Raw genomic sequence first — 26827 nt, 5'->3', positions numbered from 1 at the left:
GGCGCCCCTAGTGCTATCATAATTTTAAAAGAGGAAACAAATTCACAAATTGACCTAGTAATTCCATTTATAGGAAATCATCCCCCAGATATCTTGGCCCAAGTGCACCAAGATTTATATAGGTAGTGTGTTCATTGCAACTCTTTGCAATAGTGAAAAACTGGAAATAACCCAAATGCTCCACAGTATGGTAGGCAAATAAATTGTGGTACATCTATGTTATGGACTATGTGGCTATTAAAAAGAATGAGGTAAATATGTACATTATTAAGACGGAGCGGTCTTGGGCGCCTGGGTGGCTCAGTTGGTTAAGCGACTGCCTTCGGCTCAGGTCATGATCCTGGAGTCCCAGGATCGAGTCCCGCATCGGGCTCCCTGCTCAGCAGGGAGTCTGCTTCTCCCTCTGACCCTCCCCCCTCTCATGCTCTCTCTCTATCTCATTCTCTCTCTCAAATAAATAAATAAAATCTTTAAAAAAAAAAAAAAAAAAAAGACGGAGCGGTCTTAAGATGTATGGTTAAATAAACAAACAGAAAACTCAAGTTGACAAAGCTATGCATTTAATATAATAATATTTGTGGGGGAAAAAGCCGTATCTGTATATCTGCATTGGACATCTGAAAGGCTACATGCCAGAGTTAAGGTGGTTATCCCTGCAGAAAAAAAAAAAACAAATTAAAATTTTATTTTGAGAAAAGAAAGCACTCCTGTTTAAAGTCCAGAGGCCCTTATTTGTAGTCTGGGCAATGACACTCTATGACTCAAGGAAACTCTATTCACTTTTTTTGAGCGGAAGCTTCCTCTTGTGTAGACTAACAATGGTAACATTTATCTCTTAGTGTTGTGATGGGTGAGATGAAATAATAGATATGAAAACCCCTACTCAGAGCAGGGACAGATCCGTATAGCAATCACGGAGGGCAACGTGAGGAGGAGGCATGAGGCTAGACCTTGAACGGTTTGGCAAGGTCTGGATTTAGTTTGATTCCTGACTGTCTTTTCCTAACAGTCAACAGGCATTTATTTAACAAGGGTCTGCTACAAAACTTGATGTGAGCTTTTTAGCCACTTACCTGCCTTGAGAAGCAAAGGGGAAGCTTGGCGCGTGCGCAGTGAGAGCGTCTTTGCCGCGCTCTGCCCTTGTACTACAACTCCCAGCAGGCTCCGCACACGCCTCAGGTGCGTCGCTGACTGGTGACGTAATGCCGTAGCGCGGGGAATTTCGAGTAGCGGTGAAGCGCTGGAGGACAGTGGGTGCTGGAACCCCCACCGGCCTACCTAGGAGAGACCATGGACTCCCTAGTCGAGCCTCGGTGGCCTCCAGGCCTGGCAGTCATGAAGGTGAGTGCTCTGGGGAGGTGGGAGTACCCGGGTGTCCGCGAGAGGCCAGTCCCGCTGTGAGAAGGAGAAAAGAGGAGGCGCGAGGTGCGAGCTGGGCCAGGGTACCCGGCTCTGCTCTGCCACTTAGCGACTTGGTAGATTTGGGCCTCAGTTTCCTCCTGCCGAGAAGTGACGGGGTCAGGCCTCGGTCCCTCGTGGTGAGCTTAGGTTGGCCGTCTTATGGAACCGGTTATTAAGCGGTTCAGCCACAGCAATAACAATGACCTCGAGAAAAATAGTCACTCTAAACAGTGAAAACGACAGTGACAACTAACCCTTTCTGAGGGCCTACTACTTGTCAAGCATATGTAGACTCTTGCGGCACATTATTTGAGAATTTCCCATTTCCTTTACATTCTTTCATTTCTTATAACTACCTAGTGCTGGTTGGCTTCTCCTGACGTGTCCTAACTCCTAACAGTTTGTATCTCTTTTAAACAAGGAGATCAGGGCTCAGGCTCAGCACTAGCCTTTCATTTCATTATATTATTTCACTTAAATAACATGGTTGTTCTTGGAAGGCATTCCAGTTCCATTTACAGTAGCAGTGAGCCCTGTGTGCTTGATCAAGAAGAGCAAACACATTTTGCTGTGCTAGCTAAGAATCAGTTACTTTGTTTTTCTTCTTGATCTGTAATTATGTATTTCTGTTTGTGACTGTGTGCAAGATCACTTTCTAGTTCTACTCCTCAGTGTGGTAAATATGGGGATTATGGTATCTGTCCCCGCTGACTCATAAGACTGACTTTGAGGATTAAGTGAAGGGACTTGGGGGAGGTTAAAGTAACTATAAGGCCTTTCTTCTTGCCATCACCAGTGTCATCTGCGGTGCTTGGGGACTTGAGATAGCCCCATCGTGAAAAGCTGACATTGGGGAAGGATCTAGGAAAGATGTAGTTTTGGAGTTGTGGTGGCCTTGGTATCAAGGTACTTTGGAGGAGAACATAGATTTGAGTTCCAGTGGTCTTGGGTTAAATCTGGTCTCTGGCTCTTATTTAACTGTGTTATCTTGGGTTGGTTACTCAACCTCTCTGAGCCTGAATTTCCTCAACTGTAAAGTGGAGACAAAAATAAACAGTTTATAGTGTTGGTTAAATGAGTTGATCTGTGTGAATAGGGATTCTAGCTGGCTTATTCACTGTGCTTAACACAATGTCTGGCACATAGTGCATGCTTAAAGATTATTTGCTAATTGGTTGAAGGTTCTAAGTATCTGGAAGGAGTAAGCATTCAGTTAATATGTCTTTATTATAATCATTAGCACTTAACATGTGTTGTTTCTTTCCCCCCTTTTTATTTTATTTGTTATTTTGAAGATTGAATTGGATAAAGGAAGTAAAAGCTTTGTAGTTTGTAAAGCTTCTTGCTTTGTAGATTTAAGCATATTTTACCACAACTTCCAGAGTTCTTTATAGGCAGGTTCCATGTCTTCTACGGATTTGATGTCTCACCACAGCACCTGAGAGTGTTCAGTGATGGAGTTGATTCAGCCCATATTAGAATCATGGTGGAAAGCCAGCCCCCTCCAGTATTTTCTTTTCTGTTTTTTTAATAGCTCTTTATTTTATTTTAATTGTTTGTACCTATTACTACTCTTTATTTTGCCCAATCCCCCCCGCCCCAGCAACCACCAGTTCTCTGTATTTAAGAGTCTGTTTTTTGTTTGTTCATTTGCTTTGTTTTTTGGATTCCACATAAAAGTGAAATCATATGGTATTTGTCTTTCTGTCAGACTTATTTCACTTAGCATACATAATACCCTCTAGGTCCATCCATGTTGTCACAAATGGCAAGATCTTATTCTTTTTTAGGGCTGAGTAATATTACATTGTATATATATGCACCGCATCTTCTCTATGCATTCATCTATTCACTGACATGGGTTGCTTCCATATCTTGGCTATTGTGAATAATGCTGCAATAAACATAGGGGTGCATGTGTCTTTTCAAATTAGTGTTTTCATTTTCTTTGGGTAAATACCTTGTAGTGAATTACTGGATCACATAATATTTCTGTTTTTAGTTTTTTGAGGAAACTCCATAGTGTTTTCCATAGCGGTTGCACCAATTTACATTCCTACCGACAGTGCAGGAGGGCTCCCTTTTCTCCATATCCTCACCAACACCTGTTATTTCTTTTTTTGATTCACACCATTCTGACTGGTGTGAGGTGGTATCTCAGGATGGTTTTGTTTTGCATTTCCCTGATGATTAGTGATGTTGAGCATCTTTTCATGTATCTGTTGGCCATTTGTATGTCTCTTTTTGGAAAAATATTCAGGTCCTCTGCCCATTTTTAATGGGATTATTTGGGGGTTTTTTGGTGTTGAGTTGTGTAAGTTCTTTCTATATTTTAGATATTGACCCTCATTGGATATATCATTTGCAAACATCTTCTCCCATTCACTGGGTTGCCTTTTTGTTTTGTTGCTGGTTTCTTTTGCTGTGCAAAGCCTTTTATTTTGTGTAGTCTCAATAGTTGATGTTTGCTTTTGTTTCCCTTGCCTGAGGAGACATATCTATAAATATGTTGCTCAGGTGATGTCCAAGAGATTACGGCCTATTTTTCCTTTTAGTAGTTTTATGGTTTCAGGACTCACATTTAAGTCTTTAATCCATTTTGAATTTATTTTGTGTATGATATAAGAAAGTGGTCTAGTTTCATTCTTTTGCAGTTTTCCCAACACCATTTGTTGAAAAGACTGTCCTTTCTCCTTTGTATATTCTTGCCTCCTTTGTTGTAGATTGACTGTATAGGTGTTGGTTTATTTGTGGGCTCTCTATCCTCTTCCATTGATCTATGTATTTTAATGCCTTTATAATGTATTTGTCAATTTCTCATCTAGTTTTTGCTTGAACTTTTTCCAGGGACAGGAATTAGCTGCTCCTGGAAGTAGCTCTGTTTGTAATTCTTCCTTATACTAAATAGAAATCTGATTCCAAATCCATGGTTGCTAACCTAGGATCCATGGAAAGACTTTCGTATCCAGAATTATTTATAAGAGTTTTGTTTGTGTAGGTTTTTCTGAGAAGAGAGTTCATAGTTTTTATTCATATGTATAAGGGGATCTGTGACCCAAAAAACTTAAGAACCTTTCCTCTAGTTATTAAGTCTTTTCCTCATTTCCTGCTTTCCCCTTCCACTTTCCCCTCTTCTAAGTTGAAGAAGTCCTAGAGCATCCACTTAACTGCTCTCTGTTTAGTGGAGTGCATGTTACGCTCTTGAAATGGTATGACTAGAAGTTTGTATAAGAATATTATAGCTCATCTGATACAGTGTCACCTTCCACAGATCTTGCTCAGTGTGTGTCAGAACCACTCCTCCAGAAGAGGATGGTATATAGAAGAAAGCACAATAGAGATGCCAGGACTCTGGCTTCTAGCCCCGCCTCTGCTCTTAATTGGTGTGCAACACAGTCCTCTAGCTTTTTGTGTCAATGGTAGCTTACCATCCAAAATAATGGAAGATTTTGGCATTTTTATGTTTATTTCCCTGGTTTTATAGTAACAGGACTTTTTGGTTTTGGCAGATTATAAATGGAGTATGTGTATATAGTAGAAAAAATTAAAATTCTGATTAGGATAAAGGAGAAAATGAAAGTTCCCCATCACCCTACCATCTGGAGGTAACCATGGTTTAATATTTTCGCTGTTTAATGTGCGTGTATGATGTGTATATGCATTTAAAATTTGGGATCACTTTGCAGTTGACTTCTTGGGTTTGATTCGACCACTTATAAGCACTGTAGGCTTCATCTGTAAAACTGGAATAGGTGCTATAGACTTCATAAGATTGTTAGGGAGATTAAACTGTATAATTCTGTTGTAATGTATTGTAGATTTGTTCTATGATTTTTTTTTAAGTTTCCATTAAAACATGAACATTTTCTCATGGCATTAATTATTCTTTGAAAGCGTGTTTTGTTTTTTTTTAAGTGGCTACATAATAGTTCATCATATAGACTGTTAGTGACATTAGTCTTTTTTTGTTTGTAATACACTCATGGTTTAAAAATGTGAAACAAAGAGTAAAAGTCTCCCTCCCAATCTGTCCTTTGTCCAGTTTTTTTACTTCTGTTACTATTATTTCTTTATTGTGTAACTTTTCAGGATTTCTTTATATGTATACAAGGTAAAAATAGAATACATTTTTATTCCGCCCTCTTTTTTTTTAACAAACAGTAGCATACCTTCTTTTTTTAAATTTCATTTTAAAGAGCTTATTCATTTATTAGTGAGAGAGAGAGCGAGCGCATGTGTGGGGTGGAGGGGCAGAGGGAGAGGGAGAAGCAGGCTCCCCGCTGAGCAGAGAGCCCGACGAGGGGCTCCATCCCAGGACCCTGGGATCATGACCTGAGCTGAAGGCAGACGCTAAACTGACTGAGCCACCCAGGTGCCCCTACCTGACTTCTTTTTTGCACTTATTTTGGCAATCTTTCCATGTTGGTACATGAGTGAGCTCTGTCTTTTTTTTTTTTTCCTCTTAAAAACTGCTCAGTATTCTTATTGAATGGAGTAAATTTTAAATGATTTAGAAGATTTTGCGTTGTGAGAATAGATCCTTTCCTATTTGGATTGCATTCCAGGCTGACACACATATGTCTGACTTCTCAGATTGACCACGTCTTTACCTTCTTCTGCCACCACTGGCTCCAACTCTTTCCAGGGCTTCCTCAGTTGGCTCCACCATGTAGTAATTAACATGTGGGACCGTGCAGAAAGCACTGGACTGACTGCCAGCAGGGAGACAGGAAGTTTAGTCCTGGCTTGACTCATGCCCAGTTATTTGTGTGTGCTTCCTCACTTGTGAAGTAAGGGTTTTAACTAGATGCTTTCTAATGTTTGGCTTTTATAGTCTCTGATTTTGTTCTTAACCTGTGTGGTGAATGGTTATTGGTACCTTTCACCGAACAGTGACTGTGGGCCAGGGAATGGGGTCTGAAGAGGAAGAAGCTTGGAGTAAGTTGGAAACACATGGTTAATGGAACAGAAGTGGAGTAGCCCTTTTGTAAAGGGTTGACAGTATGGACCAGGAGTCTGTACTGTGTCCACTTTATCTGTCGAAAGCTTTTTCGGTAACTTGACGATTGAATGTGTAAGTCATATGAGGAAGGTTTTTCTTGATTTGTCAAGATTCCTTGCAGTTTATGTGGAGTTAATTTTGAATTTGTATATTTGACAGAAGAGTATTCTTAAATTGTTTTTTTTAGGGGATGGAGAAAGAGTTCTGTGGCAGACATTCCAGTCTTGGTGTTTTTCTGATAGGTATATATGTATTTTTGCATTTCAGACAGTAGATGATTTGCTGCGGTGTGGAATTTGCTTTGAATATTTCAACATTGCAGTGATGATTCCTCAATGTTCACATAACTGTAAGTATGCATTGTCTATGTGAGTTAGTAAAAATGTGATTTTTACACAAGGTAGTGTTAATTTAACACCCAATGTAAGTACACTTACTTATTTCTCACCTTTAGCTCCTCTATCTTGAGGTTTTCAGACGATATTTTCTGCTGCCTTCCTCTTAGGTATATATTTATTTATTTATATATTTTTTAAATATTTTATTTGTTTATCTGAGAGAGAGAGAATGAGAGACAGAGAGCATGACAGGGAGGAGGGTCAGAGGGAGAAGCAGACTCCCCGCTGAGCAGGGAGCCCGATGCGGGACTCAATCCCAGGACTACAGGATCATGACTTGAGCCGAAGGCAGTCGCTTAACCAACTGAGCCACCCAAGCGCCCCGGGTATACATTTTTTTAAAGCACAAAATTATTATATTTCAAAATGCAACTTCTGTACAACCAAAAAGTAAAACATCACTGTAAAATGTTGGTGAGAAAACATGGTATTTCCTTTGGCAAATGGTTGACATCCTTAGTCATAAATGATCTCTTCAGAAACTGGTAACAAAGACACTAATATTCCAAGGGAAATGAAAAAAAACAAAACAAAACACAGAGGAAAGTGAACTAACAAATGAGTAGTAAGGTTTAAGGATATATGAAGATGTTTGAACTGAGCAATAACAAAAGAAAAGCAATTTCTTTGTAATGTCATATTGTCAAAGATTAAAACACTGACATCTAATGTTTGTACTGTTTTAGAAAAAGTCTCGTAGACAAACACTGCGGGATAAGATTGATGACAATCTACTATTTTGGGGAAACCTCTACTTTTGACTCAAAATATAAATTTTGGATATCCTTAATTCCAATGAAGTGGAACTACTGGGACTATTTCAACAAATTAGGTGGAGAAATTAAAAATAATCTATATATAAGCATGTTCACTGCATAGAAAATTAAAACTAATATATGGGCCCATGAGACTACTTGCATATCACTTTATTTATCAGTATACCCCAAAAGGATATGCACAAAACTCCATTAACAGATAATGTTGGGGAGTAGAATTAGGAGGGGAAAAAAAGCATTTAAGAAGTAAAAATACTATTGTTCACAAATTTCTGTGTCCTTGGAAATCCAGAAAAAGATAATTTTTTATGAATCAATTTTAAATTTACCCTGATAAGTGATAAGTGAAAGTTATAAATATGTGCACTTAAGACTTATGGGAACACTGAAATGAAGCCTTACAATGACACCATCCTGAGCTTCTGTGTAATAACATCTCCATCATTCAAACTTCCAAGTTTTAGTCCAGTGTCAACAGTGAAAGCAGTCAGCATGTCTGCTTACAGTTCTCTCTAGTGACACCCTCTAGGTAACTTTGAAACACGAGCTTTCCCAGTCCAATTTTTTGATCTGTGAGGAGCATCCAGTCCAACACACGTAAGAGGAATATATGTACATTATGAAGACTGTCTTTTGGATTTGAAGATGGTGGTAGAAGCGATACCATCGGTTTCCTATTTAGTCATCACACTCATTTCGCCAAGGGGTATTCCTGGGACCAAAGATGGGAGTGAAGAACACTTGGAGGAGTAATACTGGCAGCAGAGCTCTGGTGGCACTATTTCTTGCTGTTACAAGCAAAGACAGCAAAAGTATGTTTTCCTGGAACTATTATCTCCTGTGGTTCCCAGTTAAGACTTATGAATTAAGAAAGTCCATAGGACAAGGAATGTTCCTGATGTCAGCTGTCCTCAGGCCATCTGTAAATCTCTTCCTTTCATGTTCATCTCAAATCCCATCTTCTCCCATATTCTTTCCTTGGGTCTCCTCTTGGATATTTTTACGCCTTTTGTAACATTAGGGCAGTAAAGATCTTGGTCACTATTTGTGGTTCTTTGTTTGCCTAATACTTTTAGGTGTTAAATTTCAGAATTTTTGTTTTGTAACAGGTTAACGCATAGGTAGTTCGACCATGTAGTCCTTGGCACGAATATATAATTCAAAGTTTAAAAATATATTCAAAGTTTAAAAATCCCAGTGGGAGAATCTACCAGTAAAGAGCATTACAGACAATTTTATCACTTACCTTGCTGTGTGAGGCTGGAAAGACTCTTAAATTGAAATTTGCTTGTACTTAGCTTCATGAGTCTATTATGTATTTTTTATTCTGTAGCTTGAGGTACTTAACACATAGTGGTGAGCCTGTCATTGTCATTATTCAGGAGCTATTTTCAAGTGATTTGTCTTGGAAGGTTAAAAAACAACAACAACAAGGTAGGCTTAAAAAATGATTTTGGTGGATAGTAGTAGCCTTGGTAAGAAGTTTCTATAGCAAAGACCTAAGAGGGTGGTGGTGGTAGCAACATGGGCGTTAGAGGTGTACTTAGGCTTGATTCTTGACTCCCCAACTTACAGCTGGTTGAATTTGCAAATGCTAACATTTCTTCAAATGTAAAGATTTGATGAATAATTTCTACTTTAGAAGATGATTGTGAAAATTCAGTGTGCAGAACCCAGTGTTTGGCATGTTATAGGCCCTTAATAATTGTTAGTTCCTTTCTAGGTTAGATTCACATTAGTAAAGATAAGTTTGGGGGATTGTTTCAAAATATGTATTAAAATAATCTTTATTTAGGTGTAATTTACATATAATAAAATACATCCATTTTAAATGCAAAATAAAGTGTACAAGCATCTGAGGTTTGACAAAGGTATATACCATGTAACCACCACAATTAAGATATAGTACATTTCATTCCCATGATAGAGTACTCCCCATCTTAGTCAATATAGCCTCAGGCAATAATGTGTGTGTCTGTTTTCTGGACTCTTTCCTGTTCTATTGTTCTCTGTGTTTATCCTTGTGCCAATACCACACTGTCTTAATTATTGTAGCTTTGTAATACATCTTGATGTTAGACATTTTAAGGCCTCCCATTTTGTTTTTCTTTATCAAAATTATGTGACCCTTTTAGGATCTTTGCATCTTATATGCATTTTCATATAAATTTTAGAATCAGATTGTCAATTTCTACAAAAAACCCTGCTGTATGTGCATTGGGATTGTTCTGAATTTAGAGATCAATCTGGGTAGAAATGACTTCTTAACGATGTTGAGTCTTCAGTATATAAACTTGGTATATTCCTCCATTTTATAGCTTTAATTTCTCTCAACAATATGGCTTGGTTCTCATTGCACAGGCCATGAACATAGAAATACAATTTTTTTTATTGACCTTTTATCTTGTGATCTTGGTAAATTCACTTTTTAATTCTAGCATCTTTTTTGTTGATTCCTTCAGAATTTTTACATACACAATCATGTCATCTGTGAATAAAAACACCTTTATTTCTTACTTTCTAATCTCCATGCCTCATATTTTTTCTTGTTTTACACAGGCTAGTACTTCTAGTACAATGTTAAATAGAAGTGATGTGGGTGGACATCCTTTTCTTAGTCCTAATTTTATGGGGAAATCATTTAGTCTTTTAAATACTATGTTAGCTATAGTGTTATATTCTTAATACATTTTCATAAATTTATCAAGGTGAGGCAGTTCCTTTCTTAATTAGCTGAGAGGTTTTTTTTTTTTTTAATCATAAATGGGTGTTGAATTTTGTCAAGTGTGTTTTCTGCATCTACGGAGATGCTCATGATTTACTTCCTTTATAATGTTATAGAATTGCTTTTTTTTTTTTTTTTAAACTTTTCCCCCTATTTTATTTTTTTTAGATTTTATTTATTTATTTGACAGAGAGATAGAGAGAGAGCACAAGTAAGCAGAGAGGCAGGCAGACGGAGAGGGAGAAGCAGACTCTCCACTGAGCAGGGAGCCCGATGTGGGACTCGATCCCAGGACCCTGGGATCATGACCTGAGCTGAAGGCAGCCGCTTAACCGACTGAGCCACCCAGGCGCCCCGCTTTTTGATTGTTAAAACAACCTTTTATTCCTTTCATTAAATTTACCTTTTTAATCTTAGCAGTTGAGTTTATTGGCACAGAATTTTTTCACACTGTTCCTCATTACTCTTTTCCTTCTCATGTCTGAAGGATCTGTAGTGATGGCCCTTCTTATTCCATATGCTAGAAATGTGTTTTCTCTTTTTTCCTTATCTGATCTAGCTAGAGGTTTATCAATTTTATTGCTCATTTCGGAGAACCTGCTTTTAGTTAATTGTTTTCTATATTTTGTCTTTTTTCTATTTCATTGATTTATACTTTCATCTGTATTATTTCCTTTTACTTATTTGAAATTACATCTTTATTTTCTCATAGAAGCATATGAAGCTATAAATTTTCCTCGAAGCCCTGCTTTAGCTGCATCTCACACGTTTGATATGTGTTTTCATTTTTTTAAATTTATAACTTTTTTTTTTTAAGATTTTATTTATTTGACAGAGAGAGACACAGCGAGAGAGGGAACACCAGCAGGGGGAGTGGGAGAGGGAGAAGCAGGCTTCCTGAGGAGCAGGGAGCCAGATGCGGGGCTCAATCCCAGGACCCTGGGATCATGACCTGAGCCAAAGGCAGATGCTTAACGACTGAGCCACCCAGGCGCCCCTGTGTTTTAATTTTTATTCAGTTTAAAATATATTCGAATATGCTTTGTGATTTCTCTTTGACTCATGAGTTATTTAGAAGTCTGTTATAAATATTTGGGAGTTTTCTTGATATTTTCCTGTTACTAATGCTAATTTAGTTATGTTCTGGTCAGAGAACGTATTCTGGTTAGAGAACATAATCTATTTGATTTCAGTTCTTTAAAATTTTCTTAGACTTGTTCTATGGCCCAGCATATGGTATTTCTTGATTAATGTTTTATGTATACTTGGAAGTCTATTCTGCTGTAGTTGGGTGGAGTATTCTATGTCAATTACTCAAGTTGGTTGATAGTGATCTTTAATTAATCTTTACCTCTATTGGTTCTTTATTATTTTATCAATGAGAGAGGAGTGTTGAAATCTCCAACTATATTATAGATTTGTCTAGTTTTCCTTTCACTTTTGTCAGTTTTTGCTTTATGTATTTTGCAATGTTTTTATTAGGTGTATGCACATTTATGGTTATTTTGCTTGATTAATTGACTGTTATAATGAAATGCCCCTCTTTATCCCTGGCAATATTCCTTGTTCTCAAGTCTGCTTTTTCCTGATGTTATTTATAGCCACTCCCACTTTTTTAAAATTAGTGTTTGTGTGGTTTATCTTTTTCCATGTTTTTATTTCTAAACTACCTGTGTCTTTATATTTCATTTGAACTTTTTGTAGACAACATATATTTGGGTCTTGCCCTTTAATTCTGCCTGACAATGTCTATTTTTACTTGGAATATTTAGACCTATACTGTCTAATACAGTGGCTGCTAACCACATAAGACTATTTACATTTTAATTAAAATTAATTAAAGTTAAATAAAATTAAAACTTTGGTTTCTTGCACTAGCCACATTTCAAGTGCAGAATAGCCACATGTGGCTAGTGGCTTCTGTGTTAAACTGTGCAGATAAGTAACATTTCCATTATTGCATAAAGTTAAAGTAATTATTGATAAGGCTGGATTTACATATACTGCCATTTTGTTTTTTATTTGTCCACCTATTCTTTCCTCTCTTTCTGCCTTTTTAAGAAATAGTTGAACATTTTTTAAGTATTAAATCTTTTCCAGAGTTGCCTTACTAGCTTTGCTTCTTTGTTTTATTATTTTAGTGGTAGTTTAAAGTATGCCACTTTAACTTATTACAATTTCCTTTCAAACAATATTATGCCACCTGAATAGTGTAGAACTGTTACAGATGTGTACTTCTGTCCTCTTCCTGTCATCTTATTGTTGTCTTTCATTTTATGTGTACATATATTGTAGATACTGCAATACTTTGTTACTATATTTGCTTTAGACAGCCCATTATCTTTTAAACAAAGTAAAAAATGCCTTTTGTATTGTAAATACAAAAATACAAAAGATACTCTCCTTTGTATATATCAAAGTTAACTTCTGGTATCATTTTTATCCTCTCCGCTACATTTCTTGTAGTGTACATAAGCTGCTAAAGAATTCTCTCAGCTTTTGTTTGAAAAAGTTACTTCATTGCTCTTTGAGAGATGTTTTCAATGGGTATAAATTCAGGGTTAATGTTTTTTCCCTTTCAGAATGTCATTCTGACTTTATTGGTTTCAGATGAAACCAGGTGTGGTCTTTTTATTTATAGCTTTCTGTATATAATATGCCTTTTTCCCCTGGCTGCTTTTCTTATTTTCTTTTTATTACTGGTTTTCAGAAATTTGTAATATGCTTTAGTTTGGTTTGCTTTGTATTTGTCCTGTTTGGGGCCCCTGAGCTTTGGGTTTATTTTTTTTTTTTTTTAAAGATTTTATTTATTTATTTGAGAGAGAGGATGAGAGGAGAGAGAGAGCACATGAGAGGGGGGAGGGTCAGAGGGAGAAGCAGACTCCCTGCTGAGCAGGGAGCCCGATGCGGGACTCGATCCCGGGACTCCAGGATCATGACCTGAGCCGAAGGCAGTTGCTTAACCAACTGAGCCACCCAGGCGCCTGAGCTTTGGGTTTATATTTGGAAAGATTTTAGTCCTTGTTTCTTTTGAGTATTTTTCTGTTCACATACGCATCCCATGCTCCAATACTGATTCCAGTTAAATTTTGTTAGACCTTAACTGTTTTTTACTTTACCGCTTGATATTTACCTACAGAAATTGAGACTCTCTGTTTTTTCTTTTTCTGTTTTGGTCTCCCCCCTCACACCCACCCTGCCTTTCTGTGCTTAGTTTTGGATAATTTCTTTTGCTATGACTTCAGATTTATCCATTTTTAATTCTGTAGTATCTCATCAGCTGTTAGTCTCATCCGGTGAAATTTTCATTTCAGATACTGTATTGATCATTTCTAGAAATTTCATTTTAAAAATATTTTCCACTTCTTTCCTCATTAGGTTCGTGTGTGTGTGTTTTAAGCTTTGAATATACTGACCATATTTCTAATGGCTAGTTTAACCTCTCTATCTGCTAATCCATTATCTGTGTCATTTCTAAGTCTGTTTCTGTTGATTGATTTTTTTTTTTCACCCTTCCTGTTTATAAACCACATTTTCTTGTTTCTTTGCATGACTGGCAATTTTTGGTTAGATGCTTACCATTATAGTGTTTAGCTTTTTGAGTGGGTAGATTTTATTGTATAGCTTATTGGAGTGTCAGGCTGTGTTGTGGCAGGCAGGTAAATTACTTGTGGGTTAGACTGATCCTGTCAAGTTTTGTTTTTAAGCTTTGTTAGTGTGGGTTTAGAGTAGCCTTTTCTATAGGGCTGTTTTTTTTTGGGGGGGGGGTGCTGGGGGATTGGTAAAAAACACATAACATGAAATTTATCCTCTTAACAAATTGTTACATGTACAGTATAGTATTGTTAACTATATGTACATTGTTATATAGGAAATCTTTAGAACTTTTTCATTTTGTGTGACTGAAATTTTGTACCCATTGCACAGGAACTCCTCATTTCTCCTTACCTCGGTCCTGGCAACAACCATTCCTTTTTCTGCTTTTATGAGTTTGACTAGATATCTCATATAAGTGGATTTTGCATTATTTGTCCATTTGTGTTTGGCTTATTTCACTTAGCTTAATGTCCTCAAGGTTCATCCATGTTGTAGCATGTGACAGTATTTCCTTCTTTTTAAAGGCTGAATAATATTCCATTGTGTATATACATCACGTTTTCTTTATCCATTCAATTGTTGGTAGACACTTGGGTTGCTCCCACCTTTTGGCTATTGTGAACGATGCTGCTTGGAACATGGTAGTGCAAATATCTCTGAGATCCTTTTTTCATTTCTTTTGGGTAAATACCCAGAGGTGGGATTGTTGGCTCATATGGTAATTCTATTTTTAATTTTTTGAGAAACCTCCATACTGTTTTCCATAGTGACTACCATTTTACATTTCCATCAACAGTGCACAGGTGTTCTAATTTCTCTACAGTGTTACCAACTTTTATTTTCTGCTTTTTTTTTTATAATTGGCTACCCTAACAGGTGTGAGGTGATATCTCATTATGGTTTTGGTTTGCATTTCCTGGATGATTAGTGATGTTGAGCATCTTTTCATATACTTGTTGGCCAACTGTATGTCTTTGGAGAAATGTTTATTCAGATCCTTTGCCCTTTTCAAATCTTGTTTTGGGGTATTTTTGTTGTTGTTGAGTTATAGATGTTCCTTATGTATTTTGGATATTAACGCCTTATCAGGTCTGTGGTTTGCAAATATTTTCTCCTATTTCATATGTTGTTTTTTTTACTGTGTTGATTGTTTCCTTTGCAGAAGCTTTTTAATTTGATGAAGTCCCACTTACCTATTTTCACTTTTTTTGCCAGGGCCTTTGTTATCATATCCAGGAAATCATTCCCAAGGATGATGTTATGAGGCTTTTCCCTTTTAGTTTCTTCTAAGAGTTTTATAGTTTCCAATCTTCATTCTTTTGCATGCGGAAGTCTAGTTTTTCCACCAGCATTTGTTGAAGAGATTGTCCTTTACCCGCTGTGTACCGTTGGCATCCTTGTCAAAGACCATTTGACTCTATATGTGTGGGACGGCCTCTTTCTTTCTGGTACTTTGCCCTAGAAATTCTAGCTACCTGGATTGCCCTGCATTTTGATCTTTGCTGCTTCAACTAGCAAGACTGATGGGCTGTATGGCTCTTCTCCCTGCACTGTGGTCAGGAAATTGCCCCTAGACAAAGGTTGGGCTGTGATAGAACTTTCTCATTTCTGCCATTGTCCAAAGTCTGAAAATAGTTGTTTCATATTTCCCTCCAGTGTTTTAGTGTTTATGGAAGGATCGTAATTCTGGACCCTGTTAACTTTCTCATGGACAGAATGGGCATCCCTTCTGTAGATGAAAGACTACTTTTTATGAATTCAGTGAACTCTACTTAGCTGAAAAAATTAGGCTTTACTTCCATTCTTTTTTTTTTCTTTGTTTCCTTGTCACTTACAGTTGTCACTGATGTCATTTTTTATTTAAGAGGAAGTCATTGGAGGGTACTTTCTTTCTTTTTTTTTTTTTATTATTATTATGTTATGTTAATCACCATACATTACATCATTAGTTTTTGATGTAGTGTTCCATGATTCATTTTTTGCGTATAACACCCAGTGCTCCATGCAGAACGTGCCCTCTTTAATACCCATCACCAGGCTAACCCATCCCCCCAACCCCCTCCCCTCTAGAACCCTCCGTTTGTTTCTCAGAGTCCATAGTCTCTCATGGTTCGTCTCCTCCTCCAGTTTCCCCCCTTTCATTCTTCCCTTCCTGCTATCTTTTTCTTCTTTTTTTTTTTTTTTAACATATAATGTATTATTTGTTTCAGAGGTACAGGTCTGTGATTCAACAGTCTTACACAATTCACAGCGCTCACCATAGCACATACCCTGGAGGGTACTTTCAGTAATTATTTTATGAGCACTTATTTTTCATATTGTACCTCTCATGATTTGGTAGGCCTTTTCTACTAAACATATTTGTCACAGGTTCCTGCAAGACCAAAAGTTGCTCTGGGTCTGTAGTATTGTTTTAATGACACAAAAGCCCGTAGAACTTAATAGGAACTAGATATGGCAGTCATGTTCTGCTGTTGTCCTGGATCGACTGGAATTGGTGACCCAGAATCCTACCCATTTATTGCTGCTCCTTAAATATTTCAGGATTTATCATTTTAGTCACTTTATTCTGTTTTGCTCTGTTTAGCTTTTTTAGATATGGTTAATGTGTTCATTTCTACGTTTGCAGTTCTGCTGTTATTAAGGTTGGAGTGGGGTGCATTGGCAGAATGCAAGTAGTTAAATTGATCCAAAATCATGCTTTAAAGAGTACTTTTTTGGGGGAGAGCGAATGGACTTATTCCAATCTATAAAACACAATTAAGTGAGAAATGTTCTCACTAATAGATTGATATGTTCAAGTGCCAGTTTTCTTTGCACTTGCCTAGTGTTTCTGACTTGATAATGGCAGATGCTCAAAATATTTACTCCTAGATGAAATCATTGCTTGTAGACACTGTTAGATTGCCATTATTTTAAAGATAGATCAGCAATCATTTTTCTTTTTTGTTTTGTGGATTTTGTTGCACAGAATTAATTGAAGCTTCTGTTGGAATAAAAGGCAATTTAATTTCTTTATTTTTAAAGTGAAATATGGAATGTTCCATTTATTGACCTTTGCTAAATTAAGAGGCAATATAAGATTCCCTTAGGCAAATACTGTGTTTCTCTTCTTTTATATTCTTACGAGGCAGCACTGTGAACAAGATGGGAGAAGAGTAATAACTACACATATGGGTGGGACTTACAGTCATGCAGAACTGCATATATGGGAATGCTGGAGTTCTGCTTGTCAGGAGGGATGGTATTCTCTTAGCAGCTAGCTGGTCATTTAACCCTAGAACTGAAGGCAGAGGCCAGCTTTCTCAGCTTTCCAGGACCTATTCCTTTCAAACTGGGAACTAGATTTTCTTCTTTTAACTGGACACTCGGAAACTATTTTTGAAATGGTTCATTTTCTCATACAAACCTTAAGATCACACACAAAAGTAATTGGTTTAACTTTTAGAAATTTACTTTTTTCTGTTAGGATGCTAGGCTCTTTTGATATTTGAAAGCTAGCAGTTGGCTGTATCCTGTTTGAGATTAGAAATGCTTCCTTCCCCAAGGCTTGGGTGTTTCTGTGAAGCTACCCATTTTTTTTTTTTTTTTTTTTAAGATTTATTTATTAATTAGAGAGAGAGAAAGAGAGGGAGGAAGGATGCGAGTTGGAGAGGGACAAAGGGAGAAGGAGAGACCCTCAGCTGACTCCCTGTGAGCGTGGAGCCCACGATCCTGAATGACCTGAGCCAAAATCAGGAGTCTGACGCTTAACCAGCTGAGCCACCCAGGCGCCCCTGAAGCTACCCTTTACATCACTGTTTTATTCTACCCTCTTCCACCCTGTCCACAGAGCTCATAGTTGGATTTTGGGAGGAAAAATAGACCTCACAGGTGATTTAAATAAAGCCACTGAGGAATATATAGTCCAGAGCTCTTCAACAGCTCTACTTTGATTGGAATATGATAGTTGCTCACTAGAGAATGCATTATGCTGGTCTGCAGCTCTCCAGTACATATTTGGTAGTAAACTAGTAGACGGAAATTAAGCTAAGAGCTCGATCTACTTGGGGCCTGTGTCTGGTTCTCCATATGTGAAAATAAAACACATACAAGATTATGCAGAAGAGAAAGCAGTAGTCTCATTATGCATACTCTGGTACATGTGATCCTGTTAATGAAATAATATTTATTTGTATTATATAAGTATATATAATAAATGTGTTTTATAAACAAATTATATATGTTTTAAATAATTAATATGTTAAAAGCATGAGCTCTGGTACTTGCCTTTGCCACCTATTTCCTTTGTGATCTTGGTCAAATTGGGTGAACCCTATGCTGCATTTTACTTACTGTAAAATAGGACTAATATTAGTACCAGCCTCAGGGTTGTTTTTAGGATCAAAAGAGTTAATACATAAAACATGCTTAAAACAGAGCACATAGTAAGTGCACAGTGTTATGTTAAACCACATGAAATTGCCAATATTTGTTCTTTTTTGATTTACCAAAAAATGACAATTTTATATAGTTAAATGTAATAGCAAAAACATACTAATTTTTAAAAAATAATTGTTGTTCAATCAGAATCACATATTATGGATGCAATTTACTGGCCAAAATCCACTGAATCCATATGGCTGGGGTAGGGCCTGGGAAACTAAATTAAAACCAACAATAATCTCTCTAAGTGATTCAGATAAGTAGCCAGGTTTGGAAATTTTTGATTTATAGTATTGCCCAGGAGATTTTTTTATACTGTGAAGGGAATAACATTGAGAGTCAAGAGAATGAATCTGGAGAGGAATTTTGCCTCACAATGAATCATACCTCATGTCTCCATTATATCTGATTTAGGTGATATTTTGGACTTTAAACTTTAGAGTCAGTGCTGGAATGAATTAAAGACTTTTGGGACTGGTGGTATGGGATGATTGTATTTTGCACAGGAGAAGGGCATGGATTTTTAGTTGGCAAGGAGCAGAATGCTCTGGACTGAATCATGTCCCTCCCAGAATTCATAAGCCCTAATCCCCAGTGTATAGTATTTGGGAGATAATTAGGTTTAGTTGTGGCCATGAAGGTGGGGCCCTGATGAAGGGATTAGTGCCCTTAAAAGAAGAGACATATATAGCTTGTTCTCTCCCCCTGCCAAGTGAGGACACTGTGAGTAGGCAGCCACCTACAAGCCAGGAAGAGAGTCCTCACCACAAACCGACCATATTGGCATCTTGATATTGAACTTCTAGCCTCCAGAACTGTGAGAAAATAAATTTCTTTAAGGCACCAGTCTATGGTATTTTGTTATTTTGTTTTGGCAGCCCAAGCAGACTAAGACATCTAATTCCTCCCTCCAGCACTTTGTATCATTGATGTCATTCATTCCACTTATACATAAGCACACATAAGAATGAATATATATATATGTGTGGGTGTGGGTGTGTGTATGTGTGTGTGTGTATATACATATATATATATATAAAAGAAGAAACTGGAGAAACAGTTTGAAGAAACTGTTACCTGTTAGATCAATTAAGAATAAGAAAAATAAAAGTTTTTATTTTACCTGTATTTATTCCTTCTCCAGTGCCTTTCCTTTGTTTATATAGATCCAGGTTTCTTTTCTTTTCTTTTTTTTTTTTTTTAAGATTTTATTTATTTGACAGAGAGAGAGACACAGCGAGAGAGGGAACACAAGCAGGGGGAGTGGGAGAGGGAGAAGCAGGCTTCCTGCAGAGCAGGGAGCCCGATGTGGGGCTCCATCCTAGGAACCTGGGATCATGACCCCAGCCGAAGGCAGACGCTTATTGACTGAGCTACCCAGGTGCCCCGTAGATCCAGGTTTCTGACTTAAATTATTTTCCTTCTCTCTGAAGAACTTTTTAAAGCATTTCTTGTGATGCAGGTCTACTGGGAGCGAAGTCCCTCAACTTTTACTTGTCTGAGCAGGTCTGTTTCTCTTTCACTTTTAAAGGATTATATCACAGGACATAAACTTCTAGGTTGGTGGTGGGTCTTTTCTCTCAATACTCCATTCTTTTCTTGATAGTATGGTTTCTGAGAAGTTGGATTTAATTCTTCTCTTTGCTTATCTATAGCTAAGGTGTCCCCCCACCCCCGGCTTCTTTCAAGATTATTTTCTTTATCTTTGATTTTTTGCAGCTCAAATATGAGGGTTTTGTGGGTTTGGGGTTTTTTTTTTTTTTTTTTTTTTTGGCGTTTTTCCTGCTTGGTGTTCTCTTGGCTTCCTGCATCTCTGGTTTGCTTTCTGACTGTTCGGGGGGAATTCTCAGTCATTATTGCTTCAAATATTTCTTGTTTTTTCCCCCCTCTTTCTTCTCCTTTTGGTATTGCTATTACATGTATATCACACCTTGTATAATGTCCTGCTACAAAATGCTAAGTACTGTTTTTTTTCCCCTGGTCTTTTTCTTTTCAGTTTTGTAGTTTCTATTGAGATATTCTCAAGTGCAGTGATTTTTCTTTCAGCTGTGTCTAATCTATTGAGACCATCAAAGGTATTCTTCATTCTGTTACAGTGTTTTTCATCTCTAGCATTTCTTTTTGATTCTTTCTTAGAATTTCCATCTCTCTGCTTACGTTACCCATCTGTTCTTCCATGTCGTCAACTTTGTCCAGTTGTTTTAAATTCGTTTTTTAATTCCAGCTTTCATGCCATATTTGGCTATGATTCTGATGCGTTCAGTTTCTTCAAGCTATGTCTTTTGCTTTTTAGTATGCCTTGTAGTTTTTTCCTAATAACCAGTCATGATGTACCAGGGAAATGGAACTGTAATAAATAGACCTTTAGTAACATGGCCATGAGATGTCAGAAGTGCAGTGCTCTGTAGTTCTATGATTACGCCTGTCATTAAGTGAGCCTGTGCCCCGGACTGTGAACTTTGCAAGTGCTTCTCAGTTTGTTCCTCCCCTTAGCTGGGACAGGATGAGTAGAGGTAGCTGGAGTCCATTATTTCCCTTCCCCCAGGTCAGCTGGGCTCTGAGTATACCCCAGAGACTTGGGTCTGGTAAAGTAGTTTCTCTTGAGGGCAGGCCTTGTTAAGAAGAACAGAGTGCTCTGGTGTATTGCAAAATGATTACTACCCCCCCCCCCCCTTGGAACCCTTGGAGCTGAAATTCATGTATGTGTGGACCTACCCTATATCTTGGACCCCCTGGAGTTTTTAACTCTCAGACTCTTCTCTGCTGAGTTTCCAGCAATTTGCCAATTACAGTTCAGGTCTTCCTGCCCCAGCACTGGTTCTAGTAGAGGCTCTTTCTCTGGTTCTTGTGGAGGTTTCTGCTCTGCTAAGTTCTGATTCTCCGTATCCAGCCTGTCTGGCTCTCTAGTTTGGGAGCAACAGTTTGTCCTGTAACCTCACTTCTCTGATGGAGCTAAGAAAAGCTGATTTTTCAGTCTTTTTACTTGTTACAGTTGATTTTTCAGTCTTTTTCCTTGTTATTAGATGGAGATGGGGTGATGACTTTCAAACTTCTTACCTGTAAACCTGGAAACCAGAATTTCCCCTTTATTTGTCTTTGCTTCCACACAAAACTTAATTAATCCATTGCCTGTTTTATCTTCTCTTTTAATGTGTTCTTTCATTTTTCCTCCTGGTTGCTCTTGCTGAGGCTGCCACAACTTGTTCATTTCCTGGATATCTATACCCGAAATCATACAGTCTCCTCCTCTTTAAACTGAATCCTTTTTAATGAGGCCCCTTCACTAAGCTGAATTTGGACTGATAGCAAATTAGCTACCATTAAGGGACCATTCTATTTAGTCACAATTTTTTTCCTTTGGGAGATTATTTTGTATTGCTTTGGGTGTGAAGAATTTAATTAATGCCGATTTCCTGCTTAAATCCTTAGGATTTATTACACTGAATGGTACTGAAATTACCTCACTACTTTGTTGGCTCCTTAAGGTCAAGAACCTTCCCTTATATATTTTTCTTTTCTTAGTGCTTGCCAAAAAGTACTTGTTATATGTGGGATGATCAACGTCATTTGTAGAGTTAGGATGTAGAAATCCCTAATTGATAACCTAGGTATATATTATTTCTTAACATGTGTATAAATCTTATCTCAAAATTTATATTTTAGATTGTTAGGCATAGGGATATCTGACACGTTTATACAGTATCCATCCCAGGTCTTACATGTATGTTTCCTACATTTTATGGTTGTGATATCCTAGGGACTCATGATTATTATTATTTGGTACCTTTCTCTCTCCTGAAAATGCTGTTTCATGACTTTTGCAAGTATGCGTAGGTAGAGTAGAGGTGTTAGAATTTTGAGATTATAGTGATATGCCTTAGATGATGGAAATATTCTAGGGCTTAAGTCAGATTTTTTTTTTAAAGATTTTATTTATTTATTTGACAGAGAGAGACACAGCGAGAGAGGGAACACAAGCAGGGGGAGTGGGAGAGGGAGAAGCAGGCTTCCCACGAAGTAGGGAGCCCGATGTAGGGCTCGATCCCCGGACCCTAGGATCATGACCTGAGCCGAAGGCAGATGCTCAACGACTGAGCCACCCAGGCGCCCTTAAGTCAGATTTTGTTAGAAGTCAGATTCCTATATTATTAATATAGCTTAATTAATTTATTATGTTGCATTTGTTTTTTTTTGCAGACTGTTCTCTCTGTATAAGAAAATTTCTGTCCTATAAAACACAATGTCCAACTTGTTGTGTGGTAAGTTTTTCTTTCTGGTTTTTTTCTTGTAAACTTAATTGATTGATGCAAATATTTCTGTATCACATATACACAAAAGCCCAAGGGAAGAGGTATAATTATTGAATTAAGCTACATAAAAGACATTTTCAGAAAGGACCTCTAAAACACATATATGGAGAACTGGGCTTTATGCAATTTTTCATAAAGATTTCTGATAACCTAAATATATTTTAGGAAGTGGAAACTAATTCTAGGATCAGGATGTAGCATCCTTTAAATCTTATGATCTATGTTTTTATGGCTTCATTTGCATAGGATTGGTATTTAAGTATTTGTGTGGAAGGCAAAGGTTCATGGCCATTGGGCCAAGCCGAGCTTAACTGGTCCCTTACTTCTTTTTTTTAAAGATTTTATTTATTTATTTATTTGTTTGTTTGTTTGTTTATTTTAGAAAAAGAGAGAGAGGGGGAGTGGGGAGAAGGGGCAGAGGGAGAAGGAAGAAACTCAAGCAGACTCTGCACTGAGCATGGAGCCTGACACAGGGCTTGATTTCACAACCTTGAGGTCATGACCTGAGCTGAAATCAAAAGTCAGGCGCTTAACTGACTGAGCCACCCAGGCGCCCCGTAACAGTCCCTTACTTCTTTCCCAAACCAGACCTTCATGGAAAACAGTAGGAAATTTGATGTTAGAGTTTCTGAAGCATTTCAAGTAGGCAAAAAAGGTAGGTAAAAAGGGCAAGTAAACATAAATAGGAATAAAGGAAAAAGAAGAGACAGTGAGGTCTAATAGAAAGGATACTGGGGCTTATTGAAGGGTTTGGGTTCTAGTTTGGTGCCTCTGGTAGGTACATGGTGTTAGGATATCATGGAACTTCTCTGAACTATTTCCCTACATTAGAAATGATGCAGTTTGGCTTCCAAGTTTAATCTCTTTACAACTTGGTGTCTTGCCATTGCCAAGATGGTATCATCAAGGAGATGAACTGAATACCATTCATGCCAAATAACTACGAAATCTGTCATTTTTCTGTTGCATTCCTGAACACCAACCTTGTTTTTAAACTTTCTTGTAACACCTAATGCCTCTCCCTATGTGGTCACTTAAAAGAGTATCTCTGTTCTGCTTTTTCAGGAGAAATTTTTGAGATGGCAGTTTGAATAAGGATCCTTGCTCATATTAGGTTTTATCTTAGTTGGTACAAAGCATATACGATTTTATCAGAGGCTGTGGAGAACTTCTCTCAGACTTCCAGTCAGCAGATGCTGATTCACTGTTTTAAAATTCCATATTAGTATGAGATAAATGAACTTTATTTTGAGGCTTTCCTGTAAGACTTAGTGGGATGGGGAGTCTCAGGAGGATGGGTCACACATTTTCAAAACAAGATTATGACAAGTTATTTTATTATTTCTGACCTTTTTCCATCTGTTGTTTTTCCTTTCTAGACAGTCACAGAGCCGGACCTAAAAAATAACCGCATATTAGATGAACTGGTAAAAAGCTTGAATTTTGCACGGTATGATTTAATTTTGTGACTAACCCCTAACTGCTCTGCCCTTTTATATGAGTCCTCTCTTTACTATGTGAACTTTTGGGGATTGGAGAATGCAGGGTTGCATATTTTGGGTAAAAGAAAGGAAGCAACAACAGTCATTAATCACTCATGGACAATCTAATGGTAAAAATATTTTCTTCCTTTACTTAATGAAAGTCTCATCATGAAAAACAAAGTTAAAATGCAGATTTGAGCACTTACTTTTGGGTACTAAAAAGATGCTCCAGCTTCATCTTTTATTTTTCCTGTCCTACCCCTAGAATCATCCATTTTTCCAAGGAGCCCTGGTTCCTTTTATTGGAGAATGGTATTTAGAATCAGGATCTGGAGCTAGGTATGATCATTGTTACTGAGATGTCATTGCTTCTAAGCTCTCAGTGAACAGAGCTGGGTAACATATGCATGTATACATATGTGTGTACTAACCCATGTGTACACGCTTATCTATGATCGTATCTGTGGCTGTTATATATTAACCCATTAATTCTTTTTTTAATTTTTTTTATTATTTTTTTTTTTAAAGATTTTTAAAAATTTATTTGACAGAGAAAGACACAGTGAGAGAGGGAACACAAGCAGGGGGAGTGGGAGAGGGAGAAGTAGGCTTCCCGCGGAGCAGAGAGCCTGATGTGGGGCTTGATCCCAGGACCCTGGGATCATGACCTGAGCTGAAGGCAGACGCTTAACGACTGAGCCACCCGGGCGCCCCTAACCCATTAATTCTTAATCTGATTTACTCAGCATGTATAAGATGGTGTGCCATGTGAAATAGGTAATTGCTGGTACTTTATACAGCTCAGAAATGTAGCTTTACTTCTTAGCATGATGGTGAAAGAGTTTGGTCTCCCAAAGAGATAAAAAAAAGGCATATTTTACCAAACATTCTCTTGAATTATTTTTAGTTTTAATCATGCAAATCAATCAGGAATTTTTATTATGAATATACTGTGTATAGTTAATAGGTGCCCATCTCCTTAAGTATATGACTTCTTAGCTGTTGGGACAGTTTTGGAGGTATATTACATTGGTTCTGAAAATGTGAAGAGGTTTCTTCCAATAGAATCACACATTTATTTCATTGGATTGTGTCCTGAAAATGATCAGATTTAGTCCTCTGAACTTGCCTAATATGACATTCTGGAAATTGGCCTGGTTAGTCATTTCCGTAAACGAGTCCTAAAAAGGTGCTATTTCCTAGATTAAGAAACTGAGAGGGCGCCTGGGTGGCTCAGTCAGTTAAGTGACTGCCTTTGGCTCGGGTCATGATCCCGGGGTCCTGGGATCGAGTCCTGCATCGGGCTCCCTGCTCGGCGGGGAGCCTGCTTCTCCCTCTCCCTCTGCCTGCCACTCCCCCTGCTTGTGCTCTCTCTCTCTGACAAATGAATAAATAAAATCTTTAAAAAAAAAAAACAACTGAGAATTTCTGATTCTTATAATTACAGTTGTTGCTTTTCTTATTTTAAAGTCTTTCACCAGTTAGATTTTGAGAAAGGATGTCTTTAGAAAGAAAATAAAAAATATTTTCTTAAATTTAAATTCAATTTAATTAACATATACTGTACTGTTAGTTTCAGAGGTAGAATTCAGTGATTCATCAGTTGCATATAAGACTCAGTGCTCATTACATCAAGTGCCCTCCTTAATGCCCATCACAGAATTACCCCATCCTCCTACCCACCTCCCCTCCAGCAACCCTCAGTTTGTTCCTTACGAGTCTCTTATGGTTTGTCTCCCTCTCTGTTTTCCTCTTATTTTATTTTTCCTTCTCTTCCCGTATGTTCATCTGTTCTGTTTCTTAAGTTCCACATATGAGTGAAATCATATGATGTTTGTCTTTCTCTGACTTATTTCGCTTAGCATAATACCCTCTAGTTCTATCCATGTCATTGCAAATGGCAAGATTTCATTCTTTTTGATGGCTGAGTAATATTCCTGTGTGTGTGTGTGTGTGTGTGTGTGTGTGTGTGTGTGTGTGTGTGTGTATCACATCTTCTTTATCCATTCAAATGTCAATGGTCATCTGGGCTCTTCCCATAGTTTGGCTGTGGTGGACATTGCTGCTCTAAACATTGCGGTTCCTGTGCCCCTTCAAATCACTATGTTTGTATCCTTTGGATAAATACCCAGTAGTGCAATTGCTGGGTCATAGGGTAGTTCTATTTTTAACTTCTTGAGGAACCTCCATACTGTCTTTCCCTGTAGCTGCACCAGTTTGCATTCCCACCAACAGTGTAAGAGGGTTCTCCTTTCTCTGCATCCTCACCAACATCTCTTGTTTCCTGAGTTGTTAATTTTAGCCATTCTGACCAGCGTGAAGTGGTGTCTCATTGTGATTTTGATTTGTATTTCCCTGATGCTGAGTGATGTTGAGCACTTTTTCATGTGTTTGTTACCAATTTTTGTGTCTAGAAAGGAATTTATTAGCTGTTTGATTTTCCCTGAGATAGTAAAATTGAATCTCAAGGCTTATTCTTTTCTTAGCTGGTACTGAAAGTATAATGACTTCCCTGCTAGGATGAAGGGAGTGTCACAAAGCAAGCTCCTGTTTGTTGAAGAGAAGTGATCAGTATCTTTGGGTTCATAGGCCTTTTGATAACTTAAATGGAGGCCTTGGAATGATTGAAGTCGCCCCTTTCCCGCCTCCTTCCAAAAGGAATAGGTTGTTTTTTTTTTTTTTTTTTTTTTTTTTTTTTTTTTTTTTTTT

General features: G+C 37.6%; 1 protein-coding gene across 1 annotated transcript in view; it reads left to right on the top strand.

The window, feature by feature from the left end:
- The first annotated feature begins 1219 nt into the window (after positions 1-1219).
- Positions 1220-26827, top strand: part of RAD18 (RAD18 E3 ubiquitin protein ligase) — a 103963-nt gene continuing 78355 nt past the window's right edge. The window contains exons 1-4 of the mRNA XM_032411841.1: positions 1220-1341; positions 6671-6752; positions 22522-22583; positions 24014-24084. Of these exons, the coding sequence (XP_032267732.1) occupies positions 1291-1341; positions 6671-6752; positions 22522-22583; positions 24014-24084 (266 nt within the window). The 5' untranslated portion in view covers positions 1220-1290. The remainder of the gene's footprint in view (positions 1342-6670; positions 6753-22521; positions 22584-24013; positions 24085-26827) is intronic.

Source organism: Phoca vitulina, unplaced genomic scaffold, assembly GCF_004348235.1.
Source record: "Phoca vitulina isolate PV1807 unplaced genomic scaffold, GSC_HSeal_1.0 scaffold13, whole genome shotgun sequence".
Taxonomy (NCBI): Eukaryota; Metazoa; Chordata; class Mammalia; order Carnivora; family Phocidae; genus Phoca; species Phoca vitulina.
This window is presented reverse-complemented; position numbering and strand designations above follow the sequence as displayed.